At 33.0% G+C, this 16,225-nt stretch overlaps 1 protein-coding gene across 29 annotated transcripts in view; it reads right to left on the bottom strand.

Annotated features, from left to right (window-relative positions):
* LOC135197228 (calcium/calmodulin-dependent protein kinase type II alpha chain-like) overlaps positions 1–16,225 on the bottom strand; it is a 751,907-nt gene that overhangs the window by 272,991 nt on the left and 462,691 nt on the right. For 25 of the 29 annotated variants that reach the window (XR_010310583.1, XM_064224289.1, XM_064224294.1 and 22 more), the window contains 5 exons: positions 14,797–14,899; positions 13,030–13,113; positions 11,295–11,389; positions 9,251–9,373; positions 8,956–9,039 (listed from right to left, as the gene is read on the bottom strand). Coding sequence is in view for 28 of the 29 variants with exons in the window: in XM_064224289.1 (XP_064080359.1) it covers positions 8,956–9,039; positions 9,251–9,373; positions 11,295–11,389; positions 13,030–13,113; positions 14,797–14,899 (489 nt within the window). In the remaining variant the exon portion in view is untranslated. Of the gene's footprint in view, positions 1–325; positions 372–8,955; positions 9,040–9,250; positions 9,374–11,294; positions 11,390–13,029; positions 13,114–14,796; positions 14,900–16,225 lie in introns of all 29 variants that reach the window. The other 4 variants (XM_064224285.1, XM_064224292.1, XM_064224304.1 and 1 more) reach the window with 1 other exon arrangement.

Here is a 16,225-nt window from a genome sequence, read left to right as displayed (position 1 = left end):
AAAAGACAAACCGTGATATGTAACAAAATACGACATAGGATAAGCCAATCCTGAATATTAACTCTGCATATCAGAATAAAAACAATCCCTAAGAACTATTGATATGCAAGTTTAATATTCAATCAATTTCATCTGTTCAATCCTTCGCAATCAAACAGATAACTACATAAGCGTAGATCCAGCAGCAGCCTGTAATCCCAGTAACGGGAGAGGTAAAGAATGGTCTTGTAAAATGTTAAAGTAGTTAAGGAAACGGGAAAATTGGAGCAACATTAATAAAGATACAAACTTGGAAAATCTGATACAAGCATTCTCACAGACTTACTAGAGAAGTTGCACGCAGTGGCAAGCATGGTCGTCAGGATGGCGCCCTGTAATGAGGCCACACCAGAATATGAACCACAGTTACAGGGGCAAGAAAAGCAAGATATAGGAGATGAAGGCAAAGGAGAGCTATTGGAAAGGATGGAGAGAGACAGACTGAGAGCGAGCCAATCATAGCATTACTGTTGCTGCAATTCTCAGACATGGCATAATACAGTTTTCGAGTATCCCCAATAAATAATTTAGCTGCTATTATGATGTCATGTCAAGAATTTCACTTTTAAAGCACACCAGTAGCAATACACATTGAATCTAAAGTATCAAATATATTCATTGAAATTAATAAGTAAAAAAAATTTGGTTTGTAAGTCACCCTTTACAGTAATATTTTGTTCCTTTTTAGTAAAGAAAATATTAATGACTATCTATTTAAAGGCAATTCATATTAACTCCATCAAAATACAGCATCATAACTGACACAAAATCCATATTCCTAAAGTTTGACTAAAACTGAGCTAGATTTGTGTTCCACTTGGGAAGTATACTTGTCAAAGGCTATTTCCTGGGATATATAAAAAAACACACACAAATTCTAAAAAATGCTACCCCTAAACACATGATGTAATGTCCTCTCCTTCCTTCCCTGCTGAGACTTGTATTGTTTAAAGGTTTATTAACATGAGCTCCAATATGCCATTAAAGAGCTTTGTTTCTCATGTGAAATAAACAAAGACTGCTTTCATTTTCAAACTAAATATGACACATGATATTGCATCCATAGCTTTAAAACCTCTGTTACATACTCACACCAATGTCTATTTTTCATACATATGTATAAGTAAGTAAAAATAACCATTAACAAAAACTCCCTAAACATTCAACCAGTACTGTGAGTTACTTATTACAGTATATTTAAAAGGGAATCACAGACATTATTCTAAAACAAATTACTACACTAAATTAAAACTTCTTTAGTGGACAGAATGATTAATGATGAACATATTTTGCTTTTTCCCAGTGTCCTTTTTATAACATCAGGGTATCTACCTTGTTAAATGAATATTTTGTCCCACATCCTGTTTGTAAAAGAAATCTGATCAATTTAAGGAGTATGTACTGTGATAGTTTATGCTCCAATCGACAACAATGGCAGAAAGCAAAACTGCAAACTGACACTGTCCAGAACAACTAGTTAAAATGTGAACATTTAAAACTGAATTCAGTGAGCCTCTGAAATCCAACATTTCTGAAATTGGTTATTTTGACAGGAAGATTCTTAATTGAAAAAGTGTTATAAAACATAGGGTTATGTTTCACTTGATATACGTTTGGACTGAATAAAATGAACGTCAGTGATAATATGAATAGATTAGTTTTGCTTCACTTGACACCCACAAAAAACTGAATAAAATGTAATGCAGTGAAAATCTGAATACTAGTTGTAAATGACTTTTTTATTAGACATAAGCTTGAAATATATAAATGAACAATTTAATAAATCAAATTACAGTATTTGCTTTTCCAAAACTTCATATTTCTGAAACATTCTGTGCCCTCTTAGGGAGAATACAAGCATTAGATCAAAAGGAATAGTGTACTGAAGAAACTGACAGACAACAAAAATATGCTAGCATTAGGAACACAAAAACTTATCTCACGTGATGAAAAACACAAAGATAAAATCTGTAATTCTATCATGGCTTGCTAACAGTTAGTGCCGCTTTAAATATTTATCAGAAAAAATACCTACTAAAGATAGAGCAATGATAGACTAAACAGGAATTCCAACAAGCTTCTATAGCAAAACATTACTAAACTCAGTTGCTTTTCTTAAATGATGACTTCAAGAAGAAGAAAAGCTTTAAATATATCTAACCTCCGTAAAACCTCAGTATATATAGGCAAGGCTCTAAAAAAAACAAAAAAACATCCTATACTTTTAATAAATACGACCTAAAATGATGAGATGTTGAGTTCAACTTCCTAATAAGATGCTCAGAATTGGTTTTGAACTACTGTATACTTCTTTTAATTACCTTATCCTCTGGGGTACTATGGCCCTTGTAATTTAACCCAAATTAACTTGAAATATTTTTCTTCAGTGATTTCATTTCTGAGCCACAAAACTGATTTGAAAGTACAATATGAAAATAAAATGGTTACATGACTGTATAGAAATTTACACTGCCAACAAAGGAAAAAAATTAGTACGCACTGTGTAATCTATATAACAGACGTAACATTGCTTTTTTGTCCATTTATAAAATCCGAAGAATACGTAATACCAATTCTTTTTAAATACAATGTATGAGTAAGTTAACCCTAATCTTGTCAGCACAAAATTTTGTAGAAACTCAATAAAAAGTTCAACCATTTAACATTTATAGAAACAATGATACTGAAAATTGGGTAATCTGAGAGAAAAAACTAAATGACATTCTTCAAGTACATATAATGGAAGATTTTGTAGAAATACAGAAGACTGAAAACTTTAAATATTAAATGGTCTTACTTTTAAAAATTTCACCAAAATTTTCTATATTCAATCAGAACAGCAAACTGAATTGGATGAACTGCTGAAAGCTGGCCTTCCAAGTATTCTCAAGGCAGAGATGTGTAGGAAATTGCCCTATATTCTTATACAGATCTTCAAATAATTTTCTTCCTATTACTACCTAATTATGCACAGTACACACTCATGATATTGAGGACCTAAAAATTATAGCAAGTCACAAGCAAGTCAGTCTGCAGAGAGCATCATGATATCAGTTTTGTTATATGTATATGCTAATACAATGTACTGATATTGTACTACATTGTATTTGCATCATGATATCAGTTTTGTTATATATGCTAATACAATGTAGTACAATATCAGTACAGTGCTACGATACTGGTATGGTAACTGTACAATTCAATAATGGTTTGTCAGAATATGAGTAGTACACTTTAACTCAAGTTGCCAATGTAGTGAAAAGATGCATCATGACATTATGACTGTGCTCAGAGTAGCCTAGATAACTATTCAACTCACCAAAAGGTGGATACATGTGTACTGAAAAATCTATATGTAAATTGGCAGATACTGATGGGGAGAGAGAGAGAGAGAGAGAGAGAGAGAGAGAGAGAGAGAGAGAGAGAGAGAGAGAGAGAGAGAGAGAGAGAGAGAGAGAGAGAGAGAGAGAGAGAGAGAGAGAATGTTGATCTTATAACCTGATAGAGCAATCAAATTATAGCTCAATGTCATTTTAATTTATTTTTGCACTTGAAAAAACACAAGCAATTTAATAAAAATTTGGTAAAATAATATATAAACATTTCAGTTACTTTTACAAAATAAATGTTTATGAAACCATCACTATACTTATAAGACATGCACCACACTTACATGATGCACACATTTGAGTTATGTATCATATAATGTGCATGAAACCAATACAAGAATGCTAAGACACTCATGATTCTTCATGAAATACAAGAGTTGAACTGATGATTTTTTAACAGTCCAAAAGTTGGATACCAACTCCTAGTTAATGCTTGTGTCTGTTTAGGGTTTGACCCATCATCATCATCTTTTTTACGATATGAAACAATCTGACACATGTCTCATCTGGTGGAAAATTCATGAAAGTGTGCACTGGATAACGATAAATCTTCCCTAACCTCATCAAATTTAATCATCAATAGCAGACTGCTGATCAGCCACAAAAATACTTCTAAGTTTTCAATACATGTCATGAGGGGACACCCTACAAATAGATCTCTTTTTAAAAAAAATGACTGCAGGTGATTACTTTCTAGAGAAAAGACATCTACGTATGTTGTGGGACAATACAAGAATACAGATTTCATTGACTATGTAACAGTTATGTTCTCATTTCTTATGGTAACACTACCGCATCGGGGAAAATTGTCTAATAAAATAAAACAAACTTTTATGTCTTGCTCACAGGCAATAGAAGGAGAGGAAACAATTATTATCTGTGTTTGTTGAGCCCCAGAGAATAAATAAAACCTTAACTTCACTCTTTAAAAAAGAAAGTAAAAGGTAACCATTAACAGCAACAAAGCTGACCTTCCAACTTTTAAAACGTTTAAAAACTTCAGAATAAGAAGAACCTTACAAAAATACTGCTATCTACAGCCTAAGTCACAAGGAATCCTACATAAAATTCAATGAATATTACCTAACAGTAAATATTCCTCTATAAACTTAGATATTCTAAGGACACTTACTTCATAAAATTGACATGCTACAGTTAACCATAAGGGATTTTAACAAATGCAGAAGAAATAAAAATACTGATACCATGAAAACATATTACATATTCAAAAAAAGTTGTCAAAATATACTTTCCTTTACAGTTTAAATTTAAATTTCACTAGAGCTGTCAAAATAATACTTTCCTTTACAGTTTAAATTTAAATATTACTTATCTGCTTTTGTTAAAAATCATAAATAATAAACTTTCATTCTTGAATAAAATATAAAAAATTATTCCATCTATCAATAAGAGACACTGGATTATTCTGGACTAAATTTGCAATATGTACTATACTCTTAACAACCTATATCACAGCATAAGGAAACTGCCATTGTTGGAAAATTTATTAACTGTTTTTATAATAAGACATGACAATAATTGATTAACTGTTTTTATACAAAGTGGCACAATAACTAACATCATTGGAGCAACTATGTACTGGATATCCCATTCTTCCAGACAGAGTGAATGGCACATCTGTGATATAAGGTATGAAATTTATAATTCTCTGGTTTTCTGAGAGTTATTTTCAGTTTTAGCTTTGCATTTTAATGGGATTTTATGAAAAACTTGAGTAAATAAAATTATTTTTATAGAATACCATACAGTTGTTAATGAGTTTTTATTGGCTTGAAATCAATATAACTGTCCCCAAGCACCTAAAAAGCTGTCAGTTAATATCTAATATGCATGAAAATTTTATGCTCTCAAGTCTTAAGTGTTATTATTGACAACTTCATTATTATTGACTGCTTCAAGCTACACATGGAGATAATATAAACTTGATAAGGCAGAAAATATAAGTCATCCATAAGAAACAGTTATGAATGGTATACCTCAAGTACTAGACTCACTAAAACACTGCAATCTATACATCTACTTGAAACATGACTGCAGAGGAATAGTTTGAACAAAGAACATCTTTCATTTGGTACAGGTTGTAGTGGTATTTGCAGGAGCATAGTGCCTGCCAAAACTCCTGATACTTAGGCCCTTAGGTTCTGCTTTGAGCCTTACTTCCAACAACTAAAGATACTCAAGGACTTAAAGCCTTACCTTATCAATTTTTTTTATGTATGACAAAGATAATCAAGAAAAGACCTTTCTAATGAGTTGCAAGCAATGAGATTTTCAAGGTAATTTTCCAACAGAGGCAAAAGGTCCACCTTGTAAGGATAAAGACAAATTCTTAACTGCCACTTTTTCTAGTAAGGGCTACCTTCTGTACCTTGAATCTGAGGTAAAAATATCATCTTCAAGGAGAAGCCTTGAAGTGTCAGACTATGCTGAAGGGAGAAGTACAACAAAGAAAAATGAACAATAACTAGAAAAGCAAGTTTGAAAAAAGAATATGTACAGATATATAGAATGGATGGTGTGGAATTTCCTTTCAGTAAGTGGAGGTCTTACAGAGCTGGTAATAATATCCACACTAGAATATCTATTCTCTTAAAGTTCTAGATCTTAAGAAAACTGGTACTATTTATTCCTCTTCGATGTTGGAGCTCACAATGACTATGCTAGTCTGCAAAAGGTTGCCCTAACATTATATCTGTCTGTACTCTACTTAATCCTGAATAACTTTCAGGGTTATAAACACAATTAGAAATGCCTTAACCCTTAATGGACGGATTGATTCTCGGGAGTAGTAATAACAGGTTTGGGGTGGTGGATGGATTGATCTTGTGGATAAACAATATTATGCACCATTAATTTATTAAGAATTGGGCGGGAAAGAGGTGTCAATACTCTTATAGCTCATAAATTCACTAATGGCAACTTTTACACTGGCTAAAATCACGAGTGCGGGCATCTCAGGACTTCAGTGCTTGTGACTTGAAGGGAGAATGTTCTGCGTCTCTCTCTCACATGCTCATAAATATACCATGGGGTTGCTGTTGTTTCTTGTTCTTGTCTTTTACACTAGTATGTCAGTTGTAAATGTAATTTTATAGAGAAAAGTGCAAAGAAATATTAGAAAAAATATGTAAAAGTAAAAAAAAGTTACTGAATCTCCATTATCGGTAAATTTACGTAAATATTTTTCAACAAATATGCTAAGAATTTGTTACTGATTTTATTTCTTATTGGTTTTGATATTGTGTGAGCTGTAATTATAATTTTAAAAAATAAAATAAGTTTATTTATTAGAAAAAATATATAAGTTGGTAAAATTTATGATTGTCTTGCAAATAAGGCCCTGCAAGGGGTTGTAAACAGTCATTTTCAACTTCTCATGGGAGGTAGGGAAAATCTTAAAGAATTTGTTATTTCACCATGTGCATTTGCATATTTTTCTCTTTCCATTGATGTGTTTTTTCATATATTGGCCGACCTCAAAGTTTACCCGGCCTGAGGAACTGCATATCAATATATTTAACTGTCCAGTAAGGGTTAACAACAATTTCTGATTCCCTAAAAACATCCGTCATCACTACTAAGATCCTGATAATTTAGGAGAATAAGGACCAGCCTCTCCTACTAGCCCACATATAGATCTCAACCTGATGGTTTGTGGTTTCAAAATTTGCCCGAGTGGTCAGTTAGTTTGCAACCAATTTTTCTTTATTTTTTTCTTTTGTTGACACTAATCACTGAGTCTGTTATGACTCAAGATGCTTAAATGTACATCACTTCAGCAAAAAGCTAATTCCACTTCAGGAACTCTGCACCTGACTGTCAATATCAATGGTTAAGGATCACAGACATACTTACAGTCCCCTTCCTTACTGAAACCATTCTGAGAGCTGATGATAAAAATTATTTGACCTTTATCCACAACAAACATTTTCCATCTTCCCTAAGTACGTGAAGTATTAAGACAGCAGCTACTGTAAAGAAGCTATAAAAATCTCTGAAGATGAAAATATAAATCTCCAAAAGATGCCTTCTTGCCACATTATAAAATTTATAGTTTGTTGGCCAAAGTTATTATGACCTCACTAACCTCAGTTGCAATGGTGACAAAATGTGAGACTTGAAGCACCTGATCTAACTCATGTCCAAGGATAGAAGTAAAATATAGCCTTCATAGATGAGAAAAAATATTCTTTACAATAATGCATGAAACCAATGAGGAGCATGTCTACATTGCTGGAACCCAACAGCAACCCTTGGGTATATTTATAAGCAAATATATAAAAAGATGTCATGTGAGGGAGAAAGACACACACTCCATGGCCCCTTGAAGTCACGTACACAACTGACTGATAAGATGCCTAGAATCGCCGAGCTAAGCTGGTCTAAAAGTTGCCATTAGTAAATTCATGGGCTATTGAAGTAATGGAACTTCTATCCTGCCCAATTTCTCCAAATCGATGGCGCATAATATTGATACTCGCCAGAAGGTAATCTATCCACCACTTAAAACCTTTTATTATTACTCATATAAGGGTATCAGTTCACTAAGGATTAATGTTGAAAGGATTTAAAAAAACCAAAGCACATTAATCAAAATGCCATTAAGTAACAAGAAAGTTCGAATCATCAGCTTCGAGGGAGAGAACAGAAATCCATGCTATTTCAGATATCGAGTCAAAAGAGTGTGTGCTGTTTTGACTGCTCCTAAGTGTTGGCTCTCATGGATTAGCAGTTAACCTAAATTCTATTTTTATGGAATCATATCCAGAATAGCTAAAGATCAAGAATGATATTACCTCCATGAAAAAACAGAATTGACAGTCCACTAATAATACGTACCATTTTATTGCCCTATTAATACTTCAATTACAGAAATGCTTTTTTAATATGATACTGAAAAAACCTTTAAAAATTTCTTTTTTAGATTTACCCTATACCAAAATATCAAATGCAAAGATTGATAATAAAAATATAGTGAACAACCTTTGTTTCTTTAAATCTGAAAACAATATATGTATTGCTACTAGAAATGCCCAGGCTAATAGGAATCTCATACTCCTACCAAGTTTTTGACGGAAATCTTATAAACAAAATGGGGACTGGTAATGAAAGAAATAAGCCTGCATAATAAACCTATTTTGTTTTCTACAAAAGGGTTTACTTCCACTTAAGAAACCTCAGCTATCATGAAATACCAGTCTGCTTACTACAACTATACTAAAGCAGCTTGGTTATCTAAGAGTCTCTTAAGGATTAAATATCATAAGGTGTTAAAACCAAAAAAATGGAATTTTAATACATGTAATGAATTAAGATCTATAGTTTTCAAAGAATGATCCTTTTTCTTGCTGATCACACCACTGGAAATTAATCCAAGCAATTGCAGTATTTAGAAAGTACTTTACTATTAAATCATAAATCTAACTTGATAATTCATGTTTTCATTAACTGTTATAAACAAAAAATTCAATGAAAGTATGAACAAAAATCCCAATGGGGAACTCACCTTTAGCTTTCTTCTGGCATTGAACTTTCTCAAGCAATCAACAGTCTCCTGCCTGTGAACAACACTAGCCACACGTTCACGTTGCTGTTGAAAGAAGAAAACAAATAGACATAGAGTTCCCATACCACAATTACAATCCAGTATTTACTTCATAGATATTGCAATGGAGAATGAAGTTTCTAGTTTATAAAATTCATATAACTTTCCATGTCTATAGTATATGAGAACATGGTATATTTCATGAGTGAATATTAGTTAAAAGTTTTGCTGTATAAAAGATATGAAAGACACATACGCAGATCCATGGGTGTTTAAGAGCTTCTGCAGCTGTAATACGCTTGGCAGGGTTAACTGTTAACATTGAATTAATAAGATTTTTGGCTTCAGGTGTTACTGTGTCCCACTCAGGTGAAGGATACTGTGTGAAAAAAGGCAAGTTAAAAGAATAGATATATAAGATGTTATTTAAAATATCTAAAATAATGCTCTACACTAAACTTACAAGAAAATGTGGGAAGGTAAATAACCAAGCACTATTTCCCAATTATGAAGCGCAACATTAAAATGAATAAACTCAAATTTAGTAACATATAGCTATTTCTGAAAAATTTGTCCCGGCAACTTTAAAACTAGAAAACTTTTTAGATTTCTATATACTGCTGGTCATAGTTTATCATCTACTCTAACAGTACTTCTCAAGTTCTGTTCTCTCATTCTTTTCTACTTTTAGCAATGACTCTCTCCAAACAATCTTTGTTCTACTTCATCTTTCTCATGATGATTCCAAGCTCCACACTGATCTACATTTTTCTCTTCTGCAACTCCCAGTCACCATCAATTGTTCACATTTGGTCAAAAATGTTCTTGTTTTTTACCAACTCTCACATCAAGAATAACAGGTATCCATTAACATGGCATCCAAGACAACTTCTGTATTTTTCTGTTCTACTAATTTAATAAATTTCTTATTTCTGTGATTGACTTTCAACCTTCTGATTCTGTCAACAGTTTAGATGTACAGGGTACTAATTTCTTACAGGTCACATGATTATAAAGCATACTGAGTTTTGTTACTATGTAATAGTGTGTTACTTTGTTCCAGTTGCTTGAACCTTGTCTATTCCTGTAAAGAATTACTTCAAGGTTTTTCTTAGCAGCAAATCGAATCACTACTGCAAGTTGGTCTTACTATCTCTCTTATGGTACAGAGTATGCTAGTTTATAATTGTTCTTATGAGCTCATGGAAAGGGTCCTTCCACTTGTCATTTAACATTTAAAACACAGCCAGGACAACACAGCCCACATGCACTCTTCAGCCAGTTGCACAATTCAATGGCTGTTTCTTTCCTTTTTATGATAAAATCTGAACTTTCCTTCCTGTTGCTGTTTTCCTTGACTCATGTAATCTTCAGTTTTTCAAGAGGTGGGTCTATGGCCTTCTTTGATGTTAGGCAATACTATAAGCTTTCCTTTCCACTTCTACACAAATAAGAGAAATTTGGGAAGGACAGTAATCATGCTGTTCCAACCTTTTAGAACTTTGCATGTTTTATTTGTCCTTAAGCCCCATTTTAATATTTACAAAATGTAAATATACATAAAAAAGTTCATAATGACAATTTGAAAATTAAGTAGCCAAAAATACTTGATGCACCTGTCTCCAGTCTTTAAAGGCACGGTATCATTACATTTATCATTGTCGCTACAGTTCTGAAAACGTTTAATCATTCATATGAAATGAGATTAAAATGTAATCTTCAAAAACAGAATGCCACTATGTAAAGAAAAGAGGAAAAGACAGTAAAGGAAATAAAAACTAATAAATATAACAAACAAATGAGTAAGGACATATCAGTAAAAATACTGTATATAGTTCGATAAAATAAAATATGGCAATGCTACATAATTCTTTACTGTAATATTACAGTCTCATCAAAATACAATTCCAAGACTCGGCATCAATAACTCTTCCACAAAGACTGTTCCATACTTTTTCATCATATGGAATGAACAACCTTTGGTAATGAATTAAGTGACACTTTCTTATCTGCAAAATTTAGATGTAGATGCCCCACAAAGTCACAAAGTAAGTGACATGCAGTTATTTCTGAGGCAGAGCACTAGAAAATTGGTGCTGATTCCTGTTGAGAAAAAACTTGTGAAAGATAGCTCAACATCTTTAACTGGGTACCCGAAGGAAGAACCTACCAGTTCATTCTTATGATTATTTCCTGATACATGAAGGTAACATTTTGATACAAATCAATGCAGTATAACTTCAGGAAACTCATATTTGATCAAAACCATGTCTAGACAAAGAAACACCAAATATACTAACATCATAAGCTCCTGCTTTGATTTGGGCGTATAACCTGTGTTGATCTTCGTCCCAGAAGGGTGGGTAACCCACAAGGAGGATGTAGAGAATCACACCTAGAATGAAATAGTATGAATCAAAAGCTCAGTCACATAACAAAGACAAGAAACATCTGGAACATAGGTACCAAAATCCAAAAAAAAAAACTTCACAGAGAGAAAATGAGTAATTTCTTAGTCAGTACAAAGAAAAAGAAATACACGAGTTTATTTCAAAACAATATTAATACTTCCAGGTTTTTAAAATGAGTGATATCCCATATATACTGCACTATATAGAACTGGTAAAACTGAACTCAGAAATACAGTTTTATCAAATGATTCTAGTATACTGAAAGTGCCATGCACAGCAAGTACCACAAAAGATAAAATCTTGAATATGTTCATGATGGAATTATTGTATTCATACAAGTATGGAATGCAATGTACAGATTTCAATTTCAGTTTTATTAAAATGAGTAAAACAGTGACTAAGAACATTCTTAATTGGCTGTCTGAAATGTATATACTATAGTACAGTATATTTAAATGACATAACCCCTAAATTTTACTATTTTTTTAAACTCCATGATGAACTTCAGACAGCAAGACTAATTAGCTGTAGTGATAAATAAGATGAAAAACCAGGATTTAAATCAACTGTATAATGCTATGGCACCTTTATTAGGAATATCCAGATGCAAAACATGCAATATTTGCTTCAACTTGAACTATATCTTTTAATCAGTACATAAAAAGGATTGCTCTGTATTCTTATTCTAAGTGAAGACAAAGTATTCTGAACCATGTGCTATAGCAGTTAACTATGTCTCCCAAGTAAGTTGTAAAGACACGGGAGGCATAGTATCCATACAGAGGCCATTGCCTGGCATCCCGGGTGAAGTGGTATATGGGTGGAAAAACTCTACATAGAACAGTGGAAAAAACATGACCGCTTGACTGCTAATACCTTATACATACTAACTTGAAATATTATCTTATGGACTGTTTTCTTATGTACTGTAGTCACTTTTAAATGTCCAATAAAATAATAACTCTTCACTTGTTAAATTTAGGAATGGCACACCTTGTCAACTTACAGATAACAATGACTGAGTCTCATAAAAAAAGGGTATTAACTCCAGTTATGAGACCTTTCTGAAAATATATTTACATTGTATTCCCTTTACATAGTGCGATAAATTTATTGCAAGCTATGCTGCGATGTCTAAATGACTACTAAAATCACACAAAATTGCTTAAAACTATGACATAATTGGTGGACAAGAAAATTATGCATTTTTCAAGCATTTTCCATACATACCATGATAACGTAATGCGTTAAATTTTTTTTCATTCAATTGTTATAAATATATAGTATTCTTCTATTCCTAGAGTAAATTCCCATTCACATATGTATAAAAAAGGAAAATGAAATTCAACTTTAGCAATGGGATATTACATTTGTATTTACATTAAAAGATATGAAATATTGTGTACGTTGGAGAAAAACACCCCAACATTTCAGATAAAATCCTGAAACCTTAAGTACGTGTATGATATTAATTACTATAAGTACATTATGATACTAATAATTATGGATTTATCTGATAAAATGTATGCAATTATCTTGCCCAGATGCTCATGTAATAGATTAAAAAAAAAATAAATAATAAATCAAAATGATGAGTTTGCAAAAAAACAGAAAGACAACTCACCACACGCCCAAATGTCTACTGGTTTGCCATAAGGTTCTTTTTTTAGCACTTCTGGCGATAGATAACCTGGCGTACCAGCGAAACCTGAAAGAAGGGAAACATGTAAGAACAATTTACTATAAGATAACAACATAACAGAATATAATATAATAGTACTGTATAATCTATCATATAGGAAGTCCATCTTGAATCTTTAAAAAACCAACACCTGAATCGTTTAGCACAAGGGAGTCACTTCCAGTCATTCACTGCACAAATTACAGAGGAAAACAAACAATAAACGTCCTACATAAAGGACATTTGTCAGGCCACTTTGATCCATCTCATAAAGCAAAATATTAGTCTGACACTGCTGGTTATAAATATGAAAACGGTAAATACTGCGGATATCCTCTAACAAAGTATCACGCTTAAATTATTACCACAATGACATTTAACCAAATTCAGTCTCCAGAGCCATGTCTTTTCAAGGCTCTGCAGACATGTAAAAAATAAAGGTTTAATACACTGCCCTGCTGGACATGAAATAATGTTCTCTCTGAAGCCCCCCTACTCTCATGTCGAAGACATGCAAAAGAATTTAGCTGTCTGTTCAAGCCTTTCAGTCCAATTATCAACATTGGAAATGTCTGACTGAAAAAAATGTTCTTCAAAACTATCATAACAAAAACATGTAAAGCGGAAGACAGCGAAAATGGAAAGATGGGGGTCATAAACATTACAAAGTAGTGATTAAACCCAAATGAAACAAAGCAACGTGTGCCTAAAACATGAAAAAATCAGGGAACACTTAAGTAAGGTGAGAATATACAGTTTGGCAGCATAGGAAAAGAAGCAGTAACCGATTCCAAAACGCTCTGACCTCTGACCTCCTGAGGTCATGTTGGACGTGGTCTTGCAAGCAGTAGTGTACAATAAGCAATGGAAGTCCATCTGCGAGTGGAAAACACTCCTTCGGCACGACTGAATTGTGACAGAAAAGAGTCAAAGAAGGAGACATAGAGGTTGCTCTATAAAAAATATGTCATAATCTACAGAACTGCCAATCCAGTTGATAAGAAACTTTTCCGCAATTTCAGGCGCGCAATCTTGAATGTCACAGTATGTAACAATTACATTTAACATCATGATTCACACTGTTTTCAACTTCTGATATGCAAAGACCGGTTTCTAAGAAAACAGCCTAATCACAGCTTCTTATCTACAAAGACAAATAAAATGAAACAGAAGTAGTAAACCTGAACTTCAACATACAACCAAAAGAAAATCCCGGTGAACACTCAACTCTGCTTCAAATTTATAACAGTTTGGACTACAGGGAGAACTTTTCCAACATCAGTCATATAAATGACCTTACTTTCCAGTTAACCTTGGGTAATGGTCACTGCTGTCATGTTCAATATTTCTCTTTGTTACGTCACTTTCATGGCCTAAGCCCTTAGGATTTCTCAAAATCCCGCAGTATTTTATAAACCATCAGTTACTGCAATGCACTAGGCAGCTTCAGCCTCTGTTCTCTACAGAGAATGGCCATGATTAATGACAGAGCTTTAAAAATAAATTAACCATATTTCTATAAAAAATAACAATTAAAAAAGAGAAAACAAATATAAGTTAGGATTTAATTTGCCAATAATCCGATAATGTAGAATATCTTATGAAAATTAATTTACCCGAATTCCGAGCTAGCTGAAAGACAAATATAGTTACAAGAGATAGAGAGAATAATAAACTGAAAAAAAAAAACAACTCTGAAGTCATACTTACCAAACCATGCTTGTTGGTCTCCTTGAACTTCAATGGCTAAACCAAAATCAGCCAGTTTCACGGCAGCTCCCTTGGCTTTACTTGCTAAAAGCAAGTTCTCTGGCTGCAAAGGGTCAGGAGAAAGTAGATTCACACTGAGGTTTTGTATTTCTAATCCTAAACTATTTTAGCCTATTTCATTATTTCAATAACTACCGACCTGTTTCTCAAGAAATTGCTAAGAAATAATTATTGGTCTCTTTAACAGTAACTATGTACAGCTGACGTTTTCATGTCTAATGACTACATAATTATTACAGTTTTCTTAAAATTTGATGACAAAATTTGCAACGAGCGATCAACAACAAACCATGAAAAAAATAATCACCTGGGATTGGTATTATTGAAAATACATTAGAAGGATTTGTTTGTTTTACAACAGTTTGATAGTTACAAATAGCACCTTATTACTTATTTCTTATTAAATATGCACTACTTATGACAGTAAAAAAATGGCAATGGACGTATCAAATGGTGTTGACAATACGTCACTTTGGAAGAAGAGTTCAGAAACTGCAGTTTTGTTTTATATTACTAAATAAATGGAGTGGTTAACTTTCGCTATCAGAAAACAAATTAATCGAAAAATTATTCGTTTGATCTGGTATAAAAAAAAAAAAAAAGTTTCTCGATATTTCCGACAATAATTAACACTGGGCGTTTTCATGAGTTCACTGGCATCATGCAATTCTATCTCTTTAAATAATATATACTGATGATGCTTACTGAATACCGTATAGTCTATGACTCTCTCTTTGAAAGAAGAGAGCATTTTTCTATAATTGCCAATAAATATATTACTCTTCTTCTTATTTTATGTTACGTTAGGAGCTTCTTATGAACATTTTCAATTCTCCTTGGCTACTTGTGTTCTACGACTATGTTTGCCTAGGTTTATCTTGTCTTCATGCTGCAATAAGGTAGACAGACCTCATCACAGGTTTCTGGTATAGAGTTATGGGGGTTGACAAAGTATGTGGGCTGCATTACGTATCAGTTAATTATTATGAACTGAAACTTTTTGCAAAGGCCTTCCATATCTAACCAAGAAAGAATCCACCTGCTTACAGCAGACCTCTACTCTCCTCATAGCCCAGTGAGGATTTTTATTTTTTTATCGACCATAAACTGATTGTCAGGATGCAAACGAAATCTTACTGATTCAGAGGAGACAACTTTGTCACCTTCTCTGCAGAAATAATAATATTACCTTTGCCTGCTAAGATCTCTGGTATAATGTCTCGGGGTTTAGCCCTAAAACGGCTAAGCAATCTACCCTTAATAAAAGTCTCATCTTCCACAGCGGAAGGCTCGTTGTTATTGCTTTCTGAACCTGCTCACTTTGTCAGTCACGAGACCCACTTTTTCGATCAGTTTCGTGTGATCCTGT

The sequence above is a fragment of the Macrobrachium nipponense genome, chromosome 18 (genome assembly GCF_015104395.2).
Source record: "Macrobrachium nipponense isolate FS-2020 chromosome 18, ASM1510439v2, whole genome shotgun sequence".
In the NCBI taxonomy this organism is placed as follows: Eukaryota; Metazoa; Arthropoda; class Malacostraca; order Decapoda; family Palaemonidae; genus Macrobrachium; species Macrobrachium nipponense.
Note: the sequence above shows the minus strand (reverse complement) of the source record. Positions and strands in the feature narration are given on the sequence as shown.